At 39.6% G+C, this 25,611-nt stretch overlaps 1 protein-coding gene across 2 annotated transcripts in view; it reads right to left on the bottom strand.

Annotated features, from left to right (window-relative positions):
- LOC130096919 (microtubule-associated protein 4) overlaps window positions 1–25,611 on the bottom strand; it is a 92,602-nt gene that overhangs the window by 45,519 nt on the left and 21,472 nt on the right. Inside the window, exons 2-3 of one of the 2 annotated variants that reach the window (XM_056263611.1) lie at window positions 21,780–21,961; window positions 17,197–17,253 (exon numbers count right to left, since the gene is read on the bottom strand). In XM_056263611.1, coding sequence (XP_056119586.1) covers window positions 17,197–17,253; window positions 21,780–21,954 — 232 coding nt within the window. In that variant the 5' untranslated portion in view covers window positions 21,955–21,961. The remainder of the gene's footprint in view (window positions 1–17,196; window positions 17,254–21,779; window positions 21,962–25,611) is intronic. The other variant, XM_056263612.1, reaches the window with a different exon arrangement.

Below are 25,611 nucleotides of genomic sequence, written 5' to 3'. Positions count from 1 at the left end.
TTTCATGCATGGCATGAAAAGAATATTTTGCAATATACATGCAATATATCAAAAGAAAGAACAGAGCTTCTGCTTTTCAAAAACAAAACAAAAATAAAAAAAATGCATTATTATTATTTTTTTATCAACACTTGATTATGGGTAAGTTTCATAAAAATGCAACATTTTGAGCAAAAAGCTGAGAAAATCATGTTTTGTCAAAGTCTATGTCCGGATGGGATCCATCTACACCCCCAAAGCTTCACAGTTCTATCCTCGTCCTGGGTCGACATTTCATTCAGAAACAATCAGTTTCCTGACATTTATATGAGCCTGATTTCAACACCGGTGAAATACATAAAGCAAATTTGCCTGTGAACGCTTTATATAAATACAATATAGGTCTAAATCCATGTGATCACTTATATCAATGTTTTAGCCTATATAGCATCATATCGTCCAGCCCTAAAACTTGTAGTTCAGTGTTTATTGAAAAACTGCGTAGAATATATGATAAATATTTAATTGATGAGTTGTCAATACAATATATAACAATACAATATATAGGTTTAGATTTTACTGCTAAATTCAGCATATTGACATAAAATAATAACTGTAAATCCAGCTTTCTCTGCCTGGATCCAGTTGTTTCTATGAATTGCAGTGATCATTTGCTTCTCTGTTCTGTAGCTTTCGGGAGTCTGTAAAAATATACCTCAGATTTATTGTCAAATCGAGTTGTACAGTCGATCTCAAAGCTCTTTCTCGGTTTAGATGTGTTTAGTGTGTTTTTCACGGCATTCATGGTGAAAACTAATGATGCCACTCAGTGTGTGTAACCGCAGTCACTCCGGCCGACGGTGACGTCACACACATACCCTCTATATAAGTGTTTAGACGTAGGTCAGATGTTGGATATTTATACGATTTAAAACCACATTTGGAAGTGGCTCAGAAGGGATGTGGAAAAATCTGATCATGCAGATTTTTGTGTTTACACGTGTGCTATGAAAATAAGTTTAGTATTTTATTGTTAACAGTCATTTTGAGTACGATTTTTTTCCACAAGGATGCATTAAATTGATCAAAAGAGACATTTATGATATTCTGGGTTATAAAACGGAAGATTGAGGCTGTAGAAAGGTTTTTTTAGGATGTGTTTGCCCAGAGTTTGAACCAGTATCGTTCTGATATATGTTTGTGGACACCGATTCTGTGTCTCTTCCCGTTTCTGTGTCCGTGCGCCTCCAAACCTCCCATGGGCCGCACACACACCACGTCTATGTTTACGAGGACGCAGGCAGCAAACGATCCGCATCTCATGACACATCTGTCCGGGTGACCTCACATCCATGTCTGCCACCGGATCTTATTTACATCATTCACATCACCAGCGGACATATGCACCCCACGTCTCAAAGCGCTGATAAAGGGATCCGTCTGCATTTAATACTGTGATATTACTGTAGTATGGGGTTAGATTGCTTGCATTATTCCATTTAAATAGATTGAGATTCATCTGTGCATTTTGACACATACTGTAGGACTGATGCCAAGATAACACAACTCTACTAATGATGCATTAAAAGGTCCATGTTCTTCATTTTAATCGCATTTATTTATTTCCCCCTTCATTAATCATGATTGACAAGGTGTTTTGCACCAGAAACTGTTTTGTATCTCTATCTGACCCTTAATAGGGATGTGCAAAATAAGCCAAAACTAATTTATATGAAGTTGAACACCATTACGCTGGTTTCAGGTCATGTTCACTCGACACGGATCAGATCCGATAGAAATATATGGATGTAAAGCGCAACCCTAAGACAGATATTCATCAAATATCAGACTAAACAATCACCTTTTACTGCATGAAACTATTATTCTTCACAAAAAGATGAAGAACTACAGATTATGCATCACAACGGGAACATTGCTCTCAGCAGGGCGAGTGAGTCGTCTTAAACTATTGTTGAAATCGAGGTTCTGTCAGCAGCGCGCTAATACACTCCTCACACCAGCAGAGTCATCATCAAAACATGAAGCTGAAGGAGAGGGGGGGCTAAAACAAGAGAAGAGGAAAAGATGATGATGATGAAGTATAAGACAAGGAAAAAGATGAAGATTATGATGATGATTATAATGATAAGGAAGTATATGACAAGGAAGAGGAAGAAGATGAAGAAAATATCAATAGCAGAAGAAGCAGATAAGGAAGATACGGAAGAGGAGACTTAAAAACAAAAAAACAAGATGAAGAAGAGGAAGACGAAGAGGAGGAGAAATAAAAAGACCAAGACAAAAACAAGAAGATGAGGAAGAGGAGAAATAAAGACCAAGACAAAAACAAGATGAGGAAGAGAGAAATAAAAAGACCAAGACAAAAACAATAAGATGAGGAAGAAGATGAGAAAAAGGAGAAATAAAGACCAAGACAAGAAGATGAGGAAGAAGATGAGGAAGAGGAGAAATAAAGACCAAGACAAGAAGATGAGGAAGATGAGGAAGAAGAGAAATAAAGACCAAGACAAAAACAAGATGAGGAAGAGAGAAATAAAAAGACCAAGACAAAAACAATAAGATGAGGAAGAAGATGAGGAAGAGGAGAAATAAAAAGACCAAGACAAGAAGATGAGGAAGAAGATGAGGAAGGGGAGAAATAAAAAAAATAAAAAAACAAGATGAGGAAGAAGATGAGGAAGAGGAGAACTAAAAAGACCAAGACAAAAACAAGAAGATGAGGAAGATAAGCGGAGAAATAAAAAGAACAAAAAAAAAAAAACCAAGAAGATTAGGAAGAAGATGAGGAAGAGGAGAAATAAAAAGAACAAAAAAAAAAAGATGAGGAAGAAGAGAACTAAAAAGACCAAGACAAGAAGATGAGGAAGAAGATGAGGAAGAGGAGAAATAAAGAAAAAAAAAAAAAGATGAGGAAGAAGAGAACTAAAAAGACCAAGACAAGAAGATGAGGAAGAAGATGAGGAAGAGGAGAAATAAAAAGAACAAAAAAAAGAAGATGAGGAAGAAGAGAACTAAAAAGACCAAGACAAGAAGATGAGGAAGAAGATGAGGAAGAGGAGAAATAAAGAACAAAAAAAACAAGATGAGGAAGAAGATGAGGAAGAGGAGAACTAAAAAGAACAAAAAAATCCAAGAAGATTAGGAAGAAGATGAGGAAGAGAAATAAAAAGAACAAAAAAAAAAAAATAAGAAGATGAGGAAGATGAGGAAGAGGAGAAATAAAAAGAACAAAAAAAACAAGATGAGGAAGAGGAGAACTAAAAAGACTAAGACAAAAACAAGAAGATGAGGAAGATGAGAAATGAAAAGAACAAAAAAATAAGAAGATGAGGAAGAAGAGAAATAAAAAGAACAAAAAAAATAAGAAGATGAGGAAGAAGATGAGGAAGATGAGAAATAAAAAGAACAAAAAAAATAAGAAGATGAGGAAGAAGATGAGGAAGATGAGAAATAAAAAGAACAAAAAAAATAAGAAGATGAGGAAGAAGATGAGGAAGATGAGAAATAAAAAGAACAAAAAAAATAAGAAGATGAGGAAGAGGATAAATAAAAAGAACAAAAAAAGAAGATGAGGAAGAAGAGAACTAAAAAGACCAAGACAAGAAGATGAGGAAGAAGATGAGGAAGAGGAGAAATAAAGAAAAAAAAAACAAGATGAGGAAGAAGATGAAGAGAGAAATAAAAAGAACAAGAAAAAAATGATGAGAGAAGAGGATGAAAAAAACAAAAACAAAAAAAACAAGATGATGATGAGCAAGTATATGACCAGGCAGAAGAAGAAGAAGAAGATGACAAAGAATAACAAAAATAACTAAAACAAAGCAGCGGAAACAGATGAGGAAGAGGAGGAAAAAAGAGAAAAAGGACAAAAAGAATACGAGGAAGAATATGATGAAGAACAACCATAACAAAACCGAGAGTGAGGAAGAGGAGGAAAAGGACGGAGGGAAATCCTGTTTTCATGATCTGTAAAAACAGTTTGACTTGAACAGAGCGAGGAGTGAACAAGATGAAGAGGAAGACGAGGAGGAGTGTGTGTCCTCAGACTGACCCCAGTGAACAGGGTGAAGATGAAGATGAAGACGAGTGTGTGTCCTCAGACTGACCCCAGTGAACAGGGTGAAGACGAGGACGAGGAGTGTGTGTTCTCCACGACTCCACCACAGGAGATCTGCTGATCTGTTTTACGCTCATCCTCTTATGTAATGCTAACGGCTTACACATGATTCAAAATACATCACAAATCTCTAAAAAAAGACCAATCCTAAGAATGAGAGCGCAGGGAAAAGCACCTCTGCAGACGGGGATTATGGGAAACGGCTCCTTCATCAGCAGAGAAACATCCTCACAACTGACCTCAGATCAGATTAGACTCACTAATGCAGAATTAAGAGCAGAAGGACGAGACGAGACTGAGACGAGGACGCCGAAGATGAAGAGCTTTACAACATATTCCAGCACAACTACAGAAGCAGGGTCAACAGACACTACACAGTTCAGCCGAACCTTGTTCCAAACCTGTACGAGTTTCTTTCTTTTCAACACAAACGAAGATGGAGTGAAGAATATGGGTGTTCAAACCCACTGACTTCCATAGTATGGAGAGAAAAAATACAATGGAAGTCAATGGGGTCCAAATCAACTGTTTGATTACCGACATTCTTCAAAATATCTTCTTCTGTGTTCAGCAGAAGAAAGGGGTTTGGAACAACTTGAGGGAGAGTAAATGATGACAGAATTTTGTAAACATAAAATATAACATAATACTATAATATATACACACCAGTGACGGAGTACTCGAGTCCTTATTCTCTGGACTCGAGTCCGACTCGAGACTCCATGCTCTGGACTCGTGACTCGACTTGGACTCGCGGACTGATGACTTGTACTTGGACTCGGACTCGAGAATATATAAAATCGGACTTTAGGATTCATCAAATGAATGACGTTGTTTCTGACTAAATAGGTTATAAAAATTTGATATAAGATGTTACACTTTTCCTGTTTCGGGGTCCAAGACCGGCCGTGATCTATTTTTTCCCTCACAGACACTGCTACCGCTCGCTCTCCTTGCTTGACAACACACTCACTGACGTCACTCACTTTACGCTGCACTCCCGTGAGAGAGATAACGCAACCCTCATTTAACACTAGATAAGTTCCTCTACATCTAATCAGCGATTTCGATTTTGGCACGCTTTGCAGCAGCTGAGCTGACCACTAAGAGCGCTGAGCCAAAGTCGGACGCGCTCAGCGCTTAATCCCGCTTATCATACAATAACACAATTATGTTTATTTTAGCTAACAAACTAGATGGCGACCTTGACTATGTCACACATCGCAACCACTCTTTTCCTGCGGAGTTACAACTGCTTATAGCACTGCATTTGCTGGTTTTTGCCGCAGTTACATTGGGATTAGTTTGCTTTTCAAAATTTCAAAATTGTTTTTCTTTTACCATATTCGTCAAGAAGAATGCATTTCTCCTCCTCTGTCCAATTAGGCTTTCTTTTATGTTTTCTTTATCCATTCCAGTTGACTGATCATCCAAAAATGTATTAAAAAAATTAAATAAATATAATCGTGCCAGGGGTAGTTGACAATGATTTGAACTAAGGTCAAAGGCAATTCTAGTGATATCATACACATTTCTAGCTGCAAGAAAGAGTGCCTGAAAAATGTTGCTTGATTTGGCTTAAGTGTATATAATTTCGACTCGGACTCGAACACGGGACTCGAGACTCGACTCGGACTTGAACTCAGGTAATGGTGACTCGGACTTGGACTCTTCTTTGGTGACTCGGACTTGGACTCGACTCGGACTCTTCTTTGGTGACTCGACTTGGACTCGACTCGGACTCTTCTTTGGTGACTCGACTTGGACTCGACTCGGACTCTTCTTTGGTGACTCGGACTTGGACTCGACCTCTTCTTTGGTGACTCGGACTTGGACTCGACTCGGACTCTTCTTTGGTGACTCAGACTTGGACTCGACTCGGACTCTTCTTTGGTGACTCGGACTTGGACTCGACTCGGACTCTTCTTCGGTGACTCGGACTTGGACTCGACTCGGACTCTTCTTCGGTGACTCGACTTGGACTCGACTCGGACTCTTCTTCGGTGACTCGGACTTGGACTCGACTCGGACTCTTCTTCGGTGACTCGACTTGGACTCGACTCGGACTCTTCTTTGGTGACTCAGACTTGGACTCGACTCGGACTCTTTTTTGGTGACTCGGACTTGGACTCGACTCGGACTCTTCTTTGGTGACTCGACTTGGACTCGACTCGGACTCTTCTTTGGTGACTCGGACTTGGACTCGACTCGGACTCTTCTTTGGTGACTCGGACTTGGACTCGACTCGGACTCTTCTTTGGTGACTCGGACTTGGACTCGGACTCGAACTCTTCTTTGGTGACTCGGACTTGGACTCGACTCGGACTCTTCTTCGGTGACTCGACTTGGACTCGACTCGGACTCTTCTTCGGTGACTCGGACTTGGACTCGACTCGGACTCTTCTTCGGTGACTCGACTTGGACTCGACTCGGACTCTTCTTTGGTGACTCAGACTTGGACTCGACTCGGACTCTTTTTTGGTGACTCGGACTTGGACTCGACTCGGACTCTTCTTTGGTGACTCAGACTTGGACTCGACTCGGACTCTTCTTTGGTGACTCGGACTTGGACTCGACTCGGACTCTTCTTCGGTGACTCAACTTGGACTCGACTCGGACTCTTCTTTGGTGACTCGGACTTGGACTCGACTCGGACTCTTCTGTGGTGACTCGGACTTGGACTCGACTCGGACTCTTCTTTGGTGACTCGGACTTGGACTCGACTCGGACTCTTCTTTGGTGACTTGGACTTGGACTCGACTCGGACTCTTCTTTGGTGACTCGGACTTGGACTCGACTCGGACTCTTCTTCGGTGACTCGGACTTGGACTCGACTCGGACTCTTCTTTGGTGACTCGGACTTGGACTCGACCTCTTCTTTGGTGACTCGGACTTGGACTCGACTCGGACTCTTCTTTGGTGACTCAGACTTGGACTCGACTCGGACTCTTCTTTGGTGACTCGGACTTGGACTCGACTCGGACTCTTCTTCGGTGACTCGGACTTGGACTCGACTCGGACTCTTCTTCGGTGACTCGACTTGGACTCGACTCGGACTCTTCTTCGGTGACTCGGACTTGGACTCGACTCGGACTCTTCTTCGGTGACTCGACTTGGACTCGACTCGGACTCTTCTTTGGTGACTCAGACTTGGACTCGACTCGGACTCTTTTTTGGTGACTCGGACTTGGACTCGACTCGGACTCTTCTTTGGTGACTCGACTTGGACTCGACTCGGACTCTTCTTTGGTGACTCGGACTTGGACTCGACTCGGACTCTTCTTTGGTGACTCGGACTTGGACTCGGACTCGAACTCTTCTTTGGTGACTCGGACTTGGACTCGACTCGGACTCTTCTTCGGTGACTCGACTTGGACTCGACTCGGACTCTTCTTCGGTGACTCGGACTTGGACTCGACTCGGACTCTTCTTCGGTGACTCGACTTGGACTCGACTCGGACTCTTCTTTGGTGACTCAGACTTGGACTCGACTCGGACTCTTTTTTGGTGACTCGGACTTGGACTCGACTCGGACTCTTCTTTGGTGACTCAGACTTGGACTCGACTCTGACTCTTTTTTGGTGACTCGGACTTGGACTCGACTCGGACTCTTCTTTGGTGACTCGACTTGGACTCGACTCGGACTCTTCTTTGGTGACTCAGACTTGGACTCGACTCGGACTCTTTTTTGGTGACTCGGACTTGGACTCGGACTCTTCTTTGGTGACTCGACTTGGACTCGACTCGGACTCTTCTTTGGTGACTCGGACTTGGACTCGACTCGGACTCTTCTTTGGTGACTCAGACTTGGACTCGACTCGGACTCTTTTTTGGTGACTCGGACTTGGACTCGACTCGGACTCTTCTTCGGTGACTCGACTTGGACTCGACTCGGACTCTTTTTTGGTGACTCGACTTGGACTCGACTCGGACTCTTCTTTGATGACTCGGACTTGGACTCGACTCGGACTCTTCTTTGGTGACTCGACTTGGACTCGACTCGGACTCTTCTTTGATGACTCGGACTTGGACTCGACTCGGACTCTTCTTTGGTGACTCGGACTTGGACTCGGACTCGAACACTGGGACTCGAGACTCGACTCGGACTCGACAGTTGGTGACTCGACTACAACACTGATACACACTATCGTTTAAAAGTTTGGGGTCAGTAATTTTTTTTTTTTTTGATGAATGTTTGCACTTATTTAAACTTAATCAGTAATCGCTCTGTTAATTTTTTAAATAAATGAATAATACAGTATAATTTATATTATATTTCTAAATAAACACAAGTAATACTAAACATTACAAAATATAATAAAATACTATTATACAGACACTACCATTAAAAAGTTTAAGGTCATGCATTTATTTGACCAAAAGTGCCAGAAAATACATTTATAATGTTTGATTCTATTTCGATTAAATGAACTTTCTATTCATCAAAGAATCCTGAAAGATAAAATGTATCACGGCTTCCACAAAAACATGAAGTTTTCAACACTGATAATAATCATAAATGTTTCTTGAGCATCAGATCATCATATTAGAGTGATTTCTGAAGGATCATGTGACACTGAAGACTGGAGTAATGATTCTGGTCTTCCTGATACACAGATAACACTGCGATACACAGCACTACATCTAACTAACAAACATTAAGAGTGTGTTTGTAACGCAGAGCTTGTGTGTGTCGGCCACAGCTGGATCAGTCGATCTCAGGAGAATCAGGAACACATCGACTCGCATCTGCTGCCCTAAAACACACTCAAGTAGGCCAAGCCGACCCATATAGAGCTCCCGCAGGACACACACACACACACACACCTCACTCCCCGTCGATACTCCGCTCACGCCATCGCAGGGACGCAGAGCAAAGCCAAAGCAAAGAAAAGTTCCTCTCTGTAAGTACAGAGGCGAGTCAACTTAAAGGGTTAGTTCACCCAAAAATGAAAATGATGTCATTAATGACTCTCCCTCGTGTCGCTCCAAGCCCGTCAGACCTCCGTTCATCTTCAGAACACAGTTTAAGATATTTTAGATTTAGTCCGAGAGCTTTCTGTCCCTCCATTGTAAATGTATGTACGGTTTACTGTCCTTGTCCAGAAAGGAAATAAAGACATCAAAGTAGTCCATGTGACATCAGTGGGTTAGTTAGAGTGTGTTGAAGCATCGAAAATACATTTTGGTCCAAAAATAACAAAAACTAGGACTTTATTCAGCATTGTATTGTCTTTCGGTTCTGTTGTGGATCCGCGTTCAGTGCCGCTGCTGACGTAAGACGCTGCTGACGTGTGTCTGGTGTGTGTGTGTGTGTATTCTGGTTCTGTTGTGGATCCGCGTTCAGTGCCGCCGCTGACGTAAGACGCTGCTGACGTGTGTCTGGTGCGCCCGAGCTTCGTTTACAGTCTGAGGGAGACGCACGCTGGAAACAAAACAATCTTCGCAAACATGTCTAAGGATTTCCACACAGAGGAAGGCCCTGGCACACTCAGGACTTGTGGACTTCCTCAGAGTCCACACTTCGGTGACGTCATGTAGTGCAGACCTATAGGGCCCTTAGCTTGAGTCCGCGAGGGCGCATTGAGAGGTATTTTTGAGACAGACTCGATCGTCACGCCGGAAACAGGAAGACGGTCTGATTGTTGTTATGGACAGGAGCTACAGGTTCGGAGAAAAATATGCGGCCTATTGTTGTTGTGTTTACATAGGACTCAGTAAAGCCCTGACATTCTGTTCTATTTATTTAATGAATCATAATGCGATCAGTTTATTCAGCTCGCTATTATTAGCCTATGTTTGAGATATCAACCACTGGTCGATGATCATAATGTTTGTATAAACTTGTCATAAAAACCGTAATGATAATTACACTTAAATATTTTCTTCTCAGCCATGTTAACAATTGTCCGTGAGCGACATCTCCTCCCATCCGTTGTCTGATTGGCCTTTCGCAAGGATTCCTGGGTAGTTAAAGTGCGTGGCGCCTGCATCTATGTGGGCTTCGCGGATGACCGCTTCAAGGGTACACAGGGGGCGCTGCTGAGCACACTTCAGAGCGTTAACATGCTAAATGGGACGGACTCGTGGACTCGTAGACTCGGCGAGCACGCGCAATTTAAGTCCATTAAGTGCGCCATTTGGGAAAGGGCCGAAGACTTGCATTTTTTTGCCCAGCCATATTTATTTGAACCCGAATACACGGACGCACCAGACACACGTCAGCAGCGTCTTACGTCAGCAGCGGCACTGAACGCGGATCCACAACAGAACCGGAACACAATACAATGCTGAATAAAGTCCTAGTTTTTGTTATTTTTGGACCAAAATGTATTTTCGATGCTTCAACACACTAACTAACCCACTGATGTCACATGGACTACTTTGATGATGTCTTTATTTCCTTTCTGGACAAGGACAGTAAACCGTACATACATTTACAATGGAGGGACAGAAAGCTCTCGGACTAAATTAAAATATCTTAAACTGTGTCCCGAAGATGAACGGAGGTCTGACGGGCTTGGAGCGACATGAGGGAGAGTCATTAATGACATCATTTTCATTTTTGGGTGAACTAACCCTTTAAAGGGAAAGTTCATGCAAAACTCATTATTTACTCACCCTTCGAGCAGCAAACACTGTTGTGTTCGAATGAACGGCCAGAACACATTCAAATGTTTGTTTTTAGTCGTGTTAGCGGCCCCTAAGTTAACAACTAATGATGTTTGCAATGGAAGTGAATCAATCAAAACTAACTTTAACTGGACAATAACTTTATTCTAGAGCTGCTGTAAAGCCTGCTGTAAATTTCCTATTAGCTATTATCACTGTAAAGCTGCTTTTAAATAATCTATGTTGTTAAAAGCGCTATATAAATGAAGGTAGCTTTACTTGACTGTGAAACATGGCGTAAAAACGTGCTTTTGACCTTACAGTGAAAGTGAATGGGGTCCAAAGTTGTTTGAACGCCAAATAACTATCCCTTTAATATGCAGCAATATACCTTTATAGTTTCCACACCTTCTAAATTCAAGCGGTTACAAATATTTCAAAGTACAAGGACAGACTGAAATCAGTTTAGACAGTCAGATATAGTCGATAAAAACTTTTATTCGCTGTGTGAACACTGGAAAAACCTACACACACACATCAGGAGTACTAAAACCTACAGGAGTCTGTGAGCAAAGTGTGTGTCACTGGAGGAGGAAGAAGCAAACAGAAGTGTGTTAGAAATCAGATCTGATTCAATCCATCTCTACGACTGAAGCATGGGATTTAAAACAGTTTAAAAATAATGCAAACGTATACAAATATCGGCCCAACCAATGCTGTGAGTTTTGGACAAGACTACCTGTCTGTCAAAGCAATATTATTATTAATAATTATTTTTTGGTTTGGTACTGCTAGTGTTGCAGAAATGACACACTCCACCACCTTTAAAATCACTCTTGCATGCGGAGACAGAATATGAGTATAATGCGTATTTTCCACACCCATTATATAAATACCATGTAAGAGTGTTTAGAACGGGTCAGAAAAACTGTTTAAAACATGTAGAAGACAAGACAAGCAGAGGATTCAATCCATCAGTTACAGAAGCAAACATACAGCTGAGAGAAAGAGTTAATACAGGAGTTAAGAGTTGTACTAAACACACACACACACACACACACACACACCTTGAGCACAACGGCAGGCCTGAAACAGTGAACCATACACTTACAAAAACTCCCTACCTCAAACAAACAAACAAACATGAATTTTAAGTAAATGTTGTGAAATAACATTCACAAACCATTATACTTCTACAATGTGACGCATTTTGAGATGTTATTTTAGTATCAGCGAAATAATGTTCAAGTTTTTATGAATATTTTGATAGTACAGTAAGGCTCAATTTGTTAACATGAACTATGACAAATAAAAAATAATAATCTTAGTTAATGTTAATTTCACACTATTTAATTCGTTGTATTTGTTAATATTTTATAATGGACTCGAGTTAACATGAGCTAACAATTAACAGTTGTGTTTATAACTAATAAACATTAACTAAGTGTGTGTGAGTGAGTGAGTGAGTGTAAAAGAGAATGTGAGTGTGTGTGAGTGAGTGTGTGTGAGGGATTGTGTGTGTGTGTGTGAGTGTGCGCGTATGTGTGAGAGAGAAAGTGAGTGTGTGTGTTAGTGTGTATGTGTGCACACGCGTGATTGTGTGTGAGATTATGTGCGTGTGTGAGTGTGTAAAAGAGAGAATTTGAGTGTGTGTGAGAGAGAAAGAGAGAGTGTGCGCGTGTGTGAGTGAGTGTGTGTGTGTGACAGAGAAAGAGAGAGATAGAGTGTGTGTATGTGTGTGAGAGTGAGTGTGTGAATGATCGTGTGTGTGTGTGTGCGCGTGTGTGTGTGAGTGTGCGCGTGTGTGTGAGAGAGTCAGTATGTGTGTGAGTGATTGTGTGTGTGTGTGTGTGTGTGTGAGATTGTGCGAGCGAGTGTGTGTGTGTGTGTGTGAGAGAGAGAATGTGTGTGAATGATCGTGTGTGTGTGTGTGTGTGTGTGTGTGAGAGAGAGTGTGCGCGTGTGTGTGAGAGAGTGAGTATGTGTGTGAGTGATTGTGTGTGTGTGTGTGTGAGATTGTGCGAGCGAGTGTGTGTGTGTGTGAGAGAGAGAGAATGTGTGTGAGTGATTGTGTGTGTGTGTGTGTGTGTGAGATTGTGCGAGCGAGTGTGTGTGTGTGAGAGAGAGAGAATGTGTGTGAGTGATTGTGTGTGTGTGTGTGTGTGTGTGAGATTGTGCGAGCGAGTGTGTGTGTGTGTGTGTGAGAGAGACAGTGAGTGTATCCCGAGGCTGATGTCTGAAACACAGAGGCATCAGTGTGTGACTGCGCTCTGTCATCACCAGATATATCATCTCTCACTCTGAGCTACGATTCCCTCAAAAGATCCCGTTACCCATGATGCCACACAGGCCGTCCTGCGGTGCCGTTTGTTTGTTTGTTCCTGTTCGAGCCGATGCTGATGTACAGTGAGCCTGAGATGACTTTGCCGAAGAGGAATATGTTTCTTTAACCCTATAAAGCCTAACACATCATATATGAGATACAAAAATATCGAAATGATCAAATCTGCTGGAAACCGTCACACACAATCTATGACATGCTAGTCAATCATGCTAGTCAATCATCACTGAGTTCAGACTGTTAGCAAGTAAAAGGCCTTTGAGTGTGCTGTGAAATCTTTGCTGATTTTTATAAAGTAAGCATAAGAACAATGATGATATTTGATATTACTACTAGTAATATTTCAAGTTGAACTGGATAATAAATAAAAATCTTTTTTTTTTTTTTTTTAATCATGCTAAAATGTGAATATCAAATATGATCATCAGGCTTTTGAGGAAGTTTTATTTGTTCATCAATGTATTGCATTGCATTATATGTTTTATATCATAAAACTAAGCATTTAAATATCATCTAACTAAGACATTAATAGCAGATATAGGGTGACGACTGATATTTATATGATTTTATGTCAGTAGTCTATAAAGATCTCATTGATTTGCATCAGAATTTGCTGTTTTTTAATCCATATTCTGACTATATCAGACAATAAGAGTCATAAAAGCCTGTTTCAAACATGATACTTAAAAAACACATATGCAATTTTCAATAAATGGTTACATTAAAAAAAAAAAAAAAAAAGATTTTTCTGACTGTTATTTCATATGTCAGGCTTTACAGGATTAAATGCATCACAGAGGAGATGAAGTACATCTGTTTTAAACCTAGTGAGCCACAAACATGAGAGAAAACATCCCAGAATGCCTTGCGATGGACAAACCTCATCCAAAATAGTGGATTAAGCAAAATTGTATCTAAAAAAAAATATTAATAAATGTTTTTGTCCCATTTTTTTTAGTATCATGTGATTAGAAAAATACTAGCATCAAACAATATTAATTAAAATCAAATGTAAATTAAATTGATGGTTTTATAAAAAAAATTATGATAATAAACATATATTAAATCACACATTTTCTAAAATAAATAAATAAATAATAATAATTAAAAGGACCCTTTTATAATACAAAAATGTTAATGAATTGTGCAACTGTTAAGGTTTTATTAATTCAATTGATTAGACATGCTTTTTGATTATTAAAATGAAACCATTAAAAAGAATCCAGAAAAAAACAGAATTATGGGGGGAAATACAATTAATTTCATAGGGCCATAAAAATGTGATTTTTGTTAATCTTTTAATAAATTGCTGTTAGATTTGTGTAATCCTCATGATTTCAATAAACTAGACATGATTTTGGATTACTACAATTGAATTTAACCATTACAATGGAATCCAGAAACAATTTAAAACGGGCTTCTGGGGAAAATAAAACGGCTTTCATTGTGCTTTCGAGAGCCGTTCATAAGGACGTGTCGCTGCATCTAAAGACTGGCAGCGTGTTGCAATGGTTAAATAAATGTGTGTGAACGGCCCCTATGTAGACAGCACAGCAGCTCACGAGGGTTTGCTATTCCCCGAACACATCCGAGTCCTCAGGCAGGGAGAAGTGCAGTTGGGAACGGGTTTCCAGAAGGTTCAGCGGAGCAAAGCAAGAGCGGTCGGGAAGCAGATGAAGATCTAGTCGTCTGAAGCGACACACACACACACACACGACGCAGGGCAGAAAGAAACAGCAGACGGGAAGAGAACAACAGCGCTGGTTAGTACTTCACACCTGTCAATCATCGTGTCAGATCATGCAGCACATATACAGCACGAGCACATCAAGATCTCTCTATAGTAGATCCTCTGCCCTACTTACGCATGCAAGACAAACTTTCACAATCATGAATGATGAATGTTTGTGAATCCAGAGCTCATACAGGACGAGAGACTCATGGAGGGGAAGCAGCGCCATCTTCAGGACACTCGGCAGAACAACAAGAACAGCGCTGGGCGATGCGCTCATCAATATCGTGTCTAGGAAATAATTGTTCCATTTTTTTTTACTGTTTATGTAAAAAAAAAAGAGAATTTGCATACGCATTGTATTTTTTTGCATCATATTTCATCCATCAGGCTTTTATGATAATAGTGAAAATATGAAGGACAAAAACAGCTCAATATTATTCAAATATAAGCAGTTTGCTACAGCTGTTTGATATTTATATGAAACTCTGATGTTTGTGATGTAAATCAGTGAGATCTTTATAACAGAATATAGCGGATACGTGCATTAAATATCAGTCGTCACTCTATATCCGCCAATGTCCTAGTAAGATGATTTATAAAATCAGTACAGAGTTCATAGCAAAAATGCACGAGGGCATTTTATTATTTACACTAAACGACTTTTTAGCCACTAAAAAAAGTCTAAACTATCAGAAGGCATGTGGGAGATTGTGTAAAAAAGGTTTTCAGCAACTTAGAAAGCCATATTTCAAGTATGATACAGTAGGCTTTATCATTTTTAGTAAGCATTCTTTTTATAAAATCAATGATGCACTTGAGGCTGAATTGTTGCACTTATTTTCTTCTTGCAGAAACGCTGTGAAACGTCTTTGCTGTGCAGTGAAATCATAAACTGATAGTGATTTAGTTGAGCTGCAGTGAGTCGGTGAACGAGCGCTCAATGACAGTGCGACTCGCCCCGTCTGAAGCGTTTTGCTCTTGTGTGTGAGTGGAAATGATTACTGTCATACCAGTGTGTGGAAAAGAGGCGATTAAGACCATGCTGAACCAACAAGAGCAAAAAGCGCTGACGGATCAAGACATGGGAGACGACACGCATGGAAATATAACAGAACTAAAAACAGACTCACTAGGCTTTCCTTTCCTCAGATTTGCAGTCGTTGGCTACTAAGCAATTCATTACTAATGACTAAAACACCTTTGATGCGATTTAAAGGGCTGGTACAGGCCTTAACTACTCTTTAAATCGGATTCAAAAACACCTTTAGCACTGCGCATATCCTGCCGTTATATCTAGAATAAATGTAAACGAATATGTGAATCAGATTGCAAGTTTAGGGAACATATAAACCGTATTTCCAGAATCACAAAACGTGGAATACAAAACACATCTTGATCATGAAACCGGTCTTGAATACGTTGCTGCGTTACAAATTAATGTTACTACACATAATAATGTAACATAGGGCTGTTACACAATTAATCGTGCTTAATCGCATCCAAAATAAGTTACATAATATGTGTGTGTGTACTGTGTATAATTATTTTGTACGTAAATAGACACACATGCATGTATGTATACATTTAAGAAAAATATGTTGTTTATATATAAAATATTTATATTTATTTATAATATATATATATACATGCAAATATTTCTTAAATGTGTACATGCATGTGTGTGTATTTATGTATACAAAATAATTATACACAATACACACACACACATATTATGAAAACAAACTTATTTTGGATGCGATTAATCGTTTTACAGTTCTAATTTAATGAACAATTTACATGCGTTTGTGCATCATAAACGAGACCTATTAACTTTACACCTATTAACTAACCATTTACTGTCTGAATTATCAGCAATTGGTTGAAATTAATATATAGGGAGATATTTTAGCATTATAAAGAGTTCAAATCAGACTAAATACTGGACATAATGCACAATCTCAATATCCATAACCGGTCCCTCAACATGCATGCACATAGGAAACACGCTTATAGTAAATAGACTTACAACAGATGCATTTCATGCAAAACAGGCCATACTAACTGTAAATAAAGGTTTGGCACAGTTAAAGCCCACAGACAGGCATCATGTGACAGGATGATCTAAGATGACGTCACAAAAACAGATTGAGGGGAAAGTATAAAGACAGATGCTATTCAATTCACTGCTAACGGGACAAACATGCAATTAAAAACTAAACTAAAACCTTTACAAATGAAGGTTTCAGTCCCTCTACACCCACTGAGACGACCAACGTCCAACCAAAACAAATGAGCTGAACTGAGCATGAGCATGAAGAAGACAAGCAAACCAAGGAATGAATCAAATAATGGAGTGACACCCGGAAGTAAACTGGGGAGACGGCTTCTTACCAGGGGTCTGAGACCCTTGGCCTTCCTGCTGTCCGTTCTTGACAACTGTATCTGGATCTGTTCACACACACACACACACACACACAACACACACACACACAATTAGCGCCGTCTGAATGGGAAACTCCTCAAAAGCCGACGGCAGATTCCTGACAAACACACAATCTGCTCAATGCAAACAAACTCCTGCAATCAAACACACAGACCAATAAACCCAGAGGAAGAGCTTATTTCACACAGAAACACAATGAACATCACAGGTTACTGATAAGGAGAGTAGGTCTGCGCAATTAATCGGATTTCTAATCGCGATTACGGACGCCACGATTACGTAATCGTTCAAAGCCGCAATTACAAAAAAAGTCCTGTGCTTAAAGGGATAGTTCCCTTTGAAATTAATTGTTGGTATGTTTTAGCTTACCTCAAGGGCATCCAAGATGTAGGTGTCTTTGTTTCCGCAGTAGTTTCAATTTTGATATTTTTAGGTCAAACCGTTCTTGTCTGTCAGTCATATAATGCAGGTCTATGGTCTCCACCTCAAAGAGCATGCACAGAGAAGTCCAAATTACACATGATTTAATGACTCGTAAATGTAAGTACACATTGATGGCCTAAGGGTGTATTCACACTAGGGCTGTCAACGAATATTCTAAATTTGAATATATATTCGAATAGTTTAAAAAAACAGAAATTCGAAGGTGAAAATAAATATTCGAATCATGTGGAAAAACGCCCGCGGCAGCAGAGGCGCGGCTGTCTGCTTTGCGAGAGGCAAAATTCTGAAGCTTAAAATGTAAAACGCATTTTCCAGCTGCACAGCTAGCACAGCGAGTGTCTGGCTCACTCATTGGCTGTGCTGCGGCAACTGCACATCCAATGGCACGGGCGCCTCCAACGTGTGCGCCAATGAGCTAGCATTACATCAGACACGTCAGAGCCCGCCAAGGGGGCGTGGCCAGACGCCCTCGAAATAGCCATGTAGCAGGCTAGCAGCAGTTTACCACAGCACAGCTCGCTCGGAGCGTTCAATGTCGGTTCTATATACTGTAAAACTGAATTAAGCCTGCTATATTTAGGACAAGAGTCGCGACCTTAAATTGCTTGCACAAAACTCTTGATCAGCACTCAACATTTGTTTATTGTTGTTCATTTAAACCGTTATGCGCAGAGAGCGTGAGGGCGAGAGAGAGAGAGAGAGAGAGAGAGAGAGTGCCTGTGAGTGCGAGCGAGAGTAAGGTCTGCGGTCTTGGCCATTAGTTGATTTACTTGGTTTTGTGTAAGTTAATACGTTGTCAAATATGTTTAAACTTAAATAAACTACCTATACAAGTAGTTGTGTCTCTTTGTATTAATTTGTCCTGTTATTGACGTAATGCGCGTCATTGACAAAATGCGCAACCAGATTTTCGGATAGTTCGAATATATGTGTTTTTTTTAGAGGGAATATTCGAACGTCATTTTTGAGCAATTTTGACAGCCCTAATTCACACCTGCCTTGTTTGGTTCGATTGAATCGAACTCTAGTTCGTTTCCCCCCTTGGTGCGGACCTTTTGGGCAGGTGTGAATACAGCAATCGAACTCGGGTGCGGACCAAACAACCGAACTGAGACCCAGCTGAAGAGGTGGCCTCGGTACGCTTCCAAACGAACTCTGGTACGGCTCGTTTACGGTGTGAACATGAACCGACCCAATTGCAAGAAAGCACTGCGCCTTTGAGTTAACAGGCTTCCGTAGTCGGAGTTGCGTTATGGGAAAGTGATCTGTTGTAGCCTACTACATGATAAAATGAGTCGACCTGGAGCTTCGAAGAGACGAGCTGCCTTATTAACATTTGGGCAGATGCCCATGTAGCACAGAATAACACAAAATTAGTAAAAGAACAAATATTGCAGTACGAAATATCTCCATGCTGAGCCTTTTTTGCACTTCCTGATTTCCCTACTTGAGAATCCTTGTCCAATGAATGGACGACCTTAGCACACGTGGGGTTTTGTTTACAAATTTTGGTTCACTTGCAAAAAGAGCAGTGTGAAAGCGAACCGTACCAAAAAAAAAAAAAAAAAAAAAAAAAAAAAAAATTTTTATTTGGTCCGGACCAAAGCAAGTGAACTATCGGACTTTCCTGGAGTGAATACACCCTAAGACACGAAACGAGCGGTTTGTGTGAGAAAACGAACAGTATTTAAATCGTTTTTACCTCTTGTAACCACAGCCACGTCCAAGTGATCTGAGGGCGCGGGCGCTTCGGTCTGCGCAAGCGGCGGAAGTGATCTCTCGCGCGGTTGCGAAAAAAATTCAACGTTGTCTGTTGATATATCAAAATCGTCTTCCATTGCGATTTCCTGTATATCTAAATATGTTTAGATCTTCACAGTGAAAGGTAACACTTCCGAAATCTCTGTGTAAACAATGAGTGACGTACACGCGCGAGAGATCACGTCCGGCGCTTGCGCAGACCGAAGCGCCGGCGCCCTCAGATCACTTGGACGTGGCTGTGGTTACAAGAGGTAAAAACGATATAAATACTGTTCGTTTGCTCACACAACCCGCTCGTTTCGTGTCTTAGGCCATCAATGTGTACTTACATTTACGAGTCATTAAATCATGTGTAATTTGGACTTCTCTGTGCATGCTCTTTGAGGTGGTGACCATAGACCTGCATTATATGACTGACAGACAAGAACGGTTTGACCTAAAAATATCAAAATTGAAACTACTGCGGACACAAAGACACCTACATCTTGGATGCCCTTGAGGTAAGCTAAAACACACCAAAAATGTATTTCAAAGTGAACTATCCCTTTAAGAGGTGTGTTTAGAGCGTGTTACGCTGTGAGAGGCGAATCATGACTACAGAAAACCCAGAACAATAGGAACTACCAGTGATGTTAGTGTACGCTGAAATAAAGAGTCTATAATAAGAGTCTATAATAAAGAGCCGCTGTACTGCGCTAGTAGCACACACTCTTCAATTGCACTATATATAAAAGCGCAAAAGAAACTACGAGCATTAAACATCGTTACGTTGCAAATTAGTAAGTCACGAAATAAAAGTAAAAGACTAATAAATCACGTCACTGGTATGTCATCATGTATTCGCTGAGAGGATTTGTATGATGTTCATTCTGTTCATCAGGAGCAGTTTCCATGATTCAGTAACAGTTCTTGTAAGTCACTTTAATTTCACTGTGTTATTTTGTATATTTTTAAATGACTGTGGTGCTCATACCAACATCGTATTAACAAAAACTACTTATTTAATAGCTTTACTTCATAGGTCTACTGTTTATTTATCAGTATTAGTCATATTCTTACAATTTATGTGTATGTTAAGTAAAGGGGAACAGTACTTGTGTGTGTCAACAATTTTTGTGTTAAATTTATTAGAATAAGCCTATATATATATATATATGGTCCCATGGCCAAAACAATTGGGAACCACTGGTATAAAGCTATTAAAAACATCACTCAATTAATCATAATTAATAAATCACAATTTCAAGGGAATAATCGACAATTATGATTTTTGTTATAATCGTGCAGCCCTAAAGGAGCGGTTCAGAAACGTGTGGTGACGTTCGGACCGGTTAACCTGTTAAAGGGACAGTTCACCCAAAAATGAAAATTAGCCCATGATTTACTCACCCTGAAATCATCCTAGGTGTGTATCAGTGTATGACTTTCTTCTTTCAGACGAATGCAATCAGTTCTATTAAAAAAATGTCCTGGTTCTTCAAAGCTTTATAATGGCAGTGAATGAGTGTATGTCTTTGAAAGTCCATCAAAGTGCCCCTATCCATCATAAAAGTGCATCTATCCATCATAAAAGTGCATCTGTCCATCATAAAAGTGCATCTGTCCATCATAAAAGTGCATCTATCCATCATAAAAGTGCATCTATCCATCATAAAAGTGCATCTGTCCATCATAAAAGTGCATCTATCCATCATAAAAGTGCATCTGTCCATCATAAAAGTGCATCTGTCCATCATAAAAGTGCATCTGTCCATCATAAAAGTGCATCTATCCATCATAAAAGTGCATCTGTCCATCATAAAAATGCCCCTATCCATCATAAAAGTGCATCTGTCCATCATAAAAGTGCATCTGTCCATCATAAGTGCATCTATCCATCATAAAAGTGCATCTGTCCATGATAAGTGCATCTGTCCATCATAAAAGTGCATCTGTCCGTCATAAAAGTGCATCTGTCCATCATAAAAGTGCATCTGTCCATCATAAAAGTGCATCTATCCATCATAAAAGTGCATCTGTCCATCATAAAAGTGCATCTATCAATCATAAAAGTGCATCTGTTTATGATGGACAGATGCACTTTTATGATGGACAGATGCACTTTTATGATGGATGGATGCACTTTGATGGACTCCCAAAGACATACACTCATCCACTGCCATTATAAAGCTTGGAAGAGCCAGGACATTTTTTAATAGAACTGATTGTGTTCGTCTGAAAGAAGAAAGTCATATACACCTAGGATGACGTCAAGGTGAGTAAATCATGGGCTAATTTTCATTTTTAGGTGAACTATCCCTTTGATTCATCCACAGCTGAGACTCACCCTTCCCATCAGTGTCCAGGAGTGGGATGAAGTCGGTCTTGCCCACGGTCTCTCCGACCTGATCCTCGAAGGCCTCGGCCTCCAGCGTGGAGATGAAGTCCCTCTCCACCGCCTTCTCCACGTCCGGCTGAGGAACGCTGTCGCTCAGAGCATCGGTCAAGCTCAGATCCGCCATCACTTTACTGCCAAAGAAAGACCTTGGGGGTTTAATATCACAACAATAACCTAACCCCACATATTAGGGGTGTAACGATAACCTCATGTCACGATTCGATACAGATCACGATACGATATTATTGCGATACTCCAAAACATATGATAAAAGGTTAACAAAAAGTATACTGTTGATTAAAATGCTAAATTTGATTTATTACATTGTGTGTGTAAATGAATAGACTTGGAGCCAAAACCCAAAGCACAGGACAATAGAGACACCAGAATAACAATATTCATGATTCTGAAGCTGAAAATACAGATTTATTTTAGATGAATATGCTTGCACTCTTTCACTGACTATATATATATATATAGGCCACTTTTTAACATAACTTAACATAACATCAGATATTTGGCATTATCAGGAGCCATAAATATTCCCATATTGCATTATTATACATTATATATAGTAGTTTGATATAGTACTGACACTAAAATTCTAATAACTCCACGTATTTTATTAATTTGAAATCTTTTATAATAACTCTAAGAACTTTTTTCACAGTCATTTTCATTTTGGGCGAATTATACACAATACTGTCACTATCCATGATACATACATATTGTTGCATTTTTGTATTGCGATACGATATAAATGTTACACCCGTACCACATATGCTCATTAACACTGTATTTATTGCCAAAAACATGTGTAGGAAACGCTTTCAATCACACACACTATTATAATGATGTCATAATATGATGGCGCTTCTTGACATCATCAGCAGTGAGATGTTGGATGATTTCAGACACACGTGTGATCGATTCAACACGACCAAAATCAGAAGAAATCAAAGCAGAAAACAAGACAGTCTTCAGGGTGAAACACACCTAAATCTGCTCATTTCCTTCAACTCCGTTTGTTTTAAAGCCTCTGTTTCGTGTGTGTGTGTGTGTGTGTGTTTGTGAGAGAGAGTCTGCTGATAATCATAATGTGTCCTCCTGTGCTGTGTGTAATCTCAAGACTTTGAGTCTGTGTTTTCCTAAATCACAGAGATTAAAGATGTGGCAGTGGTGTAACGCAGCAGGATTACAGCTGTGGGATCACACACTCTCACACACTCTCACACACTCTCACACACTCTCTCACACACTCTCACACACTCTCACACACTCTCACACACTCTCACACACTCTCACACACTCTCACACACTCTCACACACTCTCACACACTCTCACACACTCTCACACACTCACACACACTCACACACACTCTCACACACTCTCACACACTCTCACACACTCTCACACACTCTCACACACTCTCACACACTCTCACACACTCTCACACACTCACACACACTCACACACACTCACACACACACACACACACACTCTCTCTCTCTCTCTCTCACACACACTCTCTCTCACACACACACACACTCAAGCACACCGACACTCACACAAAAAAAAAAAATAAGGCCCCAAATAAAGAAGGCAGAGTGAATGTTCCAGGACAGGAAGAGAGGGCTTTCAGACAGGAAGTGGGTGTGTATAATATTAGGTGGCACTTGTGAGCTGAACTTCCTCTGTGCACTCAGGCATGCAATACGACTCAAGAACTTCATGAGGTCATGTCGTCTGGAGCTCTACTGTGGTGAGGTGACATCATCATAATCATAATCATGAGCTACAGCAATAAGACCTTGAAACCAGCGAGACGAACGAAGCCGAAACCGCCTCAGTTTCTCCCGAGGTCTTGGTGCATTCATTCTGATCATGATCCCTATCATCAATCAATTTATTTATTAATCATCATATTACTGTTCTTTAATGCTTAATAAAAGTAATTTCCCGCTTATAAAAACTTGGGCTGATATTCCTAAGAGCATTCATGTAGCAGTTAATCACATTTAAATAAAAATTAATGAAATTAATAATAATAATAAAATAACATTAAAAATCGAATTAAAACATGAAAAGAAAATGCAATTAAGAATAATAATAAAATGTTAAAAATAAATTAAATGCAATAAAGAATAATAAAATCTAAAATGTTAAAAATAATTGTAAAAATAATACATTTTAAATAAAATTATCATTATTAATAACCAATTGATTTATTAATCATCATATTACTGTTCTTTAAAGCTTAATAAAAGTAATTTCCCGCTTATAAAAACTTGGGCTGATATTCCTAAGAGCATTCATGTAGCAGTTAATCACATTTAAATAAAAATTAATTAAATTAATAATAATAATAATAACATAACATTAAAAATCGAATTAAAACATGAAAAGAAAATGCAATTAAGAATAATAAAATGTTAAAAATAAATTAAATGCAATAAAGAATAATAAAATCTAAAATTAACAAAATAATTGTAAAAATAATACATTTTAAATAAAATTATCATTATTAATAACCAATTGATTTATTAATCATCATATTACTGTTCTTTAAAGCTTAATAAAAGTAATTTCCCGCTTATAAAAACTTGGGCTGATATTCCTAAGAGCATTCATGTAGCAGTTAATCACATTTAAATAAAAAATAAATGTTATTAATAAAAGTAATATTAAAAAAAACATTAAATCTAATCAAAATATGAAAAGAAAATGCAATTTTGAATACAAATAAAATATATATATTTTTTAAATGCAATTAAAAATAATAAAATCTAAAATTAACAAAAAATTTAATTAAAAAGAATGAAATAAAGCAATAAAAATGTAAAACCAATTTATTTATTAATCATCATATTACTGTTGCTTCATGCTTAATAATAAAAAATAAAAAAATAAACCCACAGTCGTGCATTTTACCTCATTTAAGAGTGTTTCAGGCCTGACAGGGGGATTATTGCTTCAGTTGCACATGACCTGGATTCTGCCGGATCCGAGCGCCAGCGGATCAGAGCAGCGAATCAGCAGCGAGCGGATCAGAGCAGCGAATCAGCAGCGAGCGGATCAGAGCAGCCAATCAGCAGCGAGCGGATCAGAGCAGCCAATCAGCAGCGAGCGGATCAGAGCAGCCAATCAGCAGCGAGCGGATCAGAGCAGCGAATCAGCAGCGAGCGGATCAGAGCAGCCAATCAGCAGCGAGCGGATCAGAGCAGCCAATCAGCAGCGAGCGTCTGTGTGAGACTTACAGCTCTGGCTTCACTTTCCCCCAAAGCTATGAACAATATCACATTATATGACACACTCGCTCTCCTCGACTGTCTCTCAGCAGGTCTCTGGAGTCACACACACACACACACTCTCAGGAGAAGCAACACACTAACTACCTGTTATGTGCTCAACAGCATGTCGGTGCATTAATATATAACGACTGGATGAAACATAAGCTGGATGATTGTCAACAGGTGAGTATTTCACTGTCAGGAAGTGTCATAACAACATGTTTGACCGACAGCATAAAGAGGGAAAGATGACCTACCAAACCAACAACATTCACTTCAACAGCCATTGTGGGAGTCTTTAATGTAGAATGAGGACTAATTGTTTTTATAAAATGAGCTAAAACTTTTTTTTATATTCTGAACATGCATAAAGTGTCCTTCAAGGAGAGTGTGCAGTTATTATAATGAGCTTCCAAGGCGATGGCCTAATTTATATTATTAAAGGTGCACTGTGTAACTTTTTGTTCAAAATGATCAATTTAAATAACGA

This window comes from Rhinichthys klamathensis, unplaced genomic scaffold, assembly GCF_029890125.1.
Source record: "Rhinichthys klamathensis goyatoka isolate OS25496 unplaced genomic scaffold, OSU_Roscu_1.1 h1tg000209l_1, whole genome shotgun sequence".
Lineage (NCBI taxonomy): Eukaryota > Metazoa > Chordata > Actinopteri > Cypriniformes > Leuciscidae > Rhinichthys > Rhinichthys klamathensis.
Note: the sequence above shows the minus strand (reverse complement) of the source record. Positions and strands in the feature narration are given on the sequence as shown.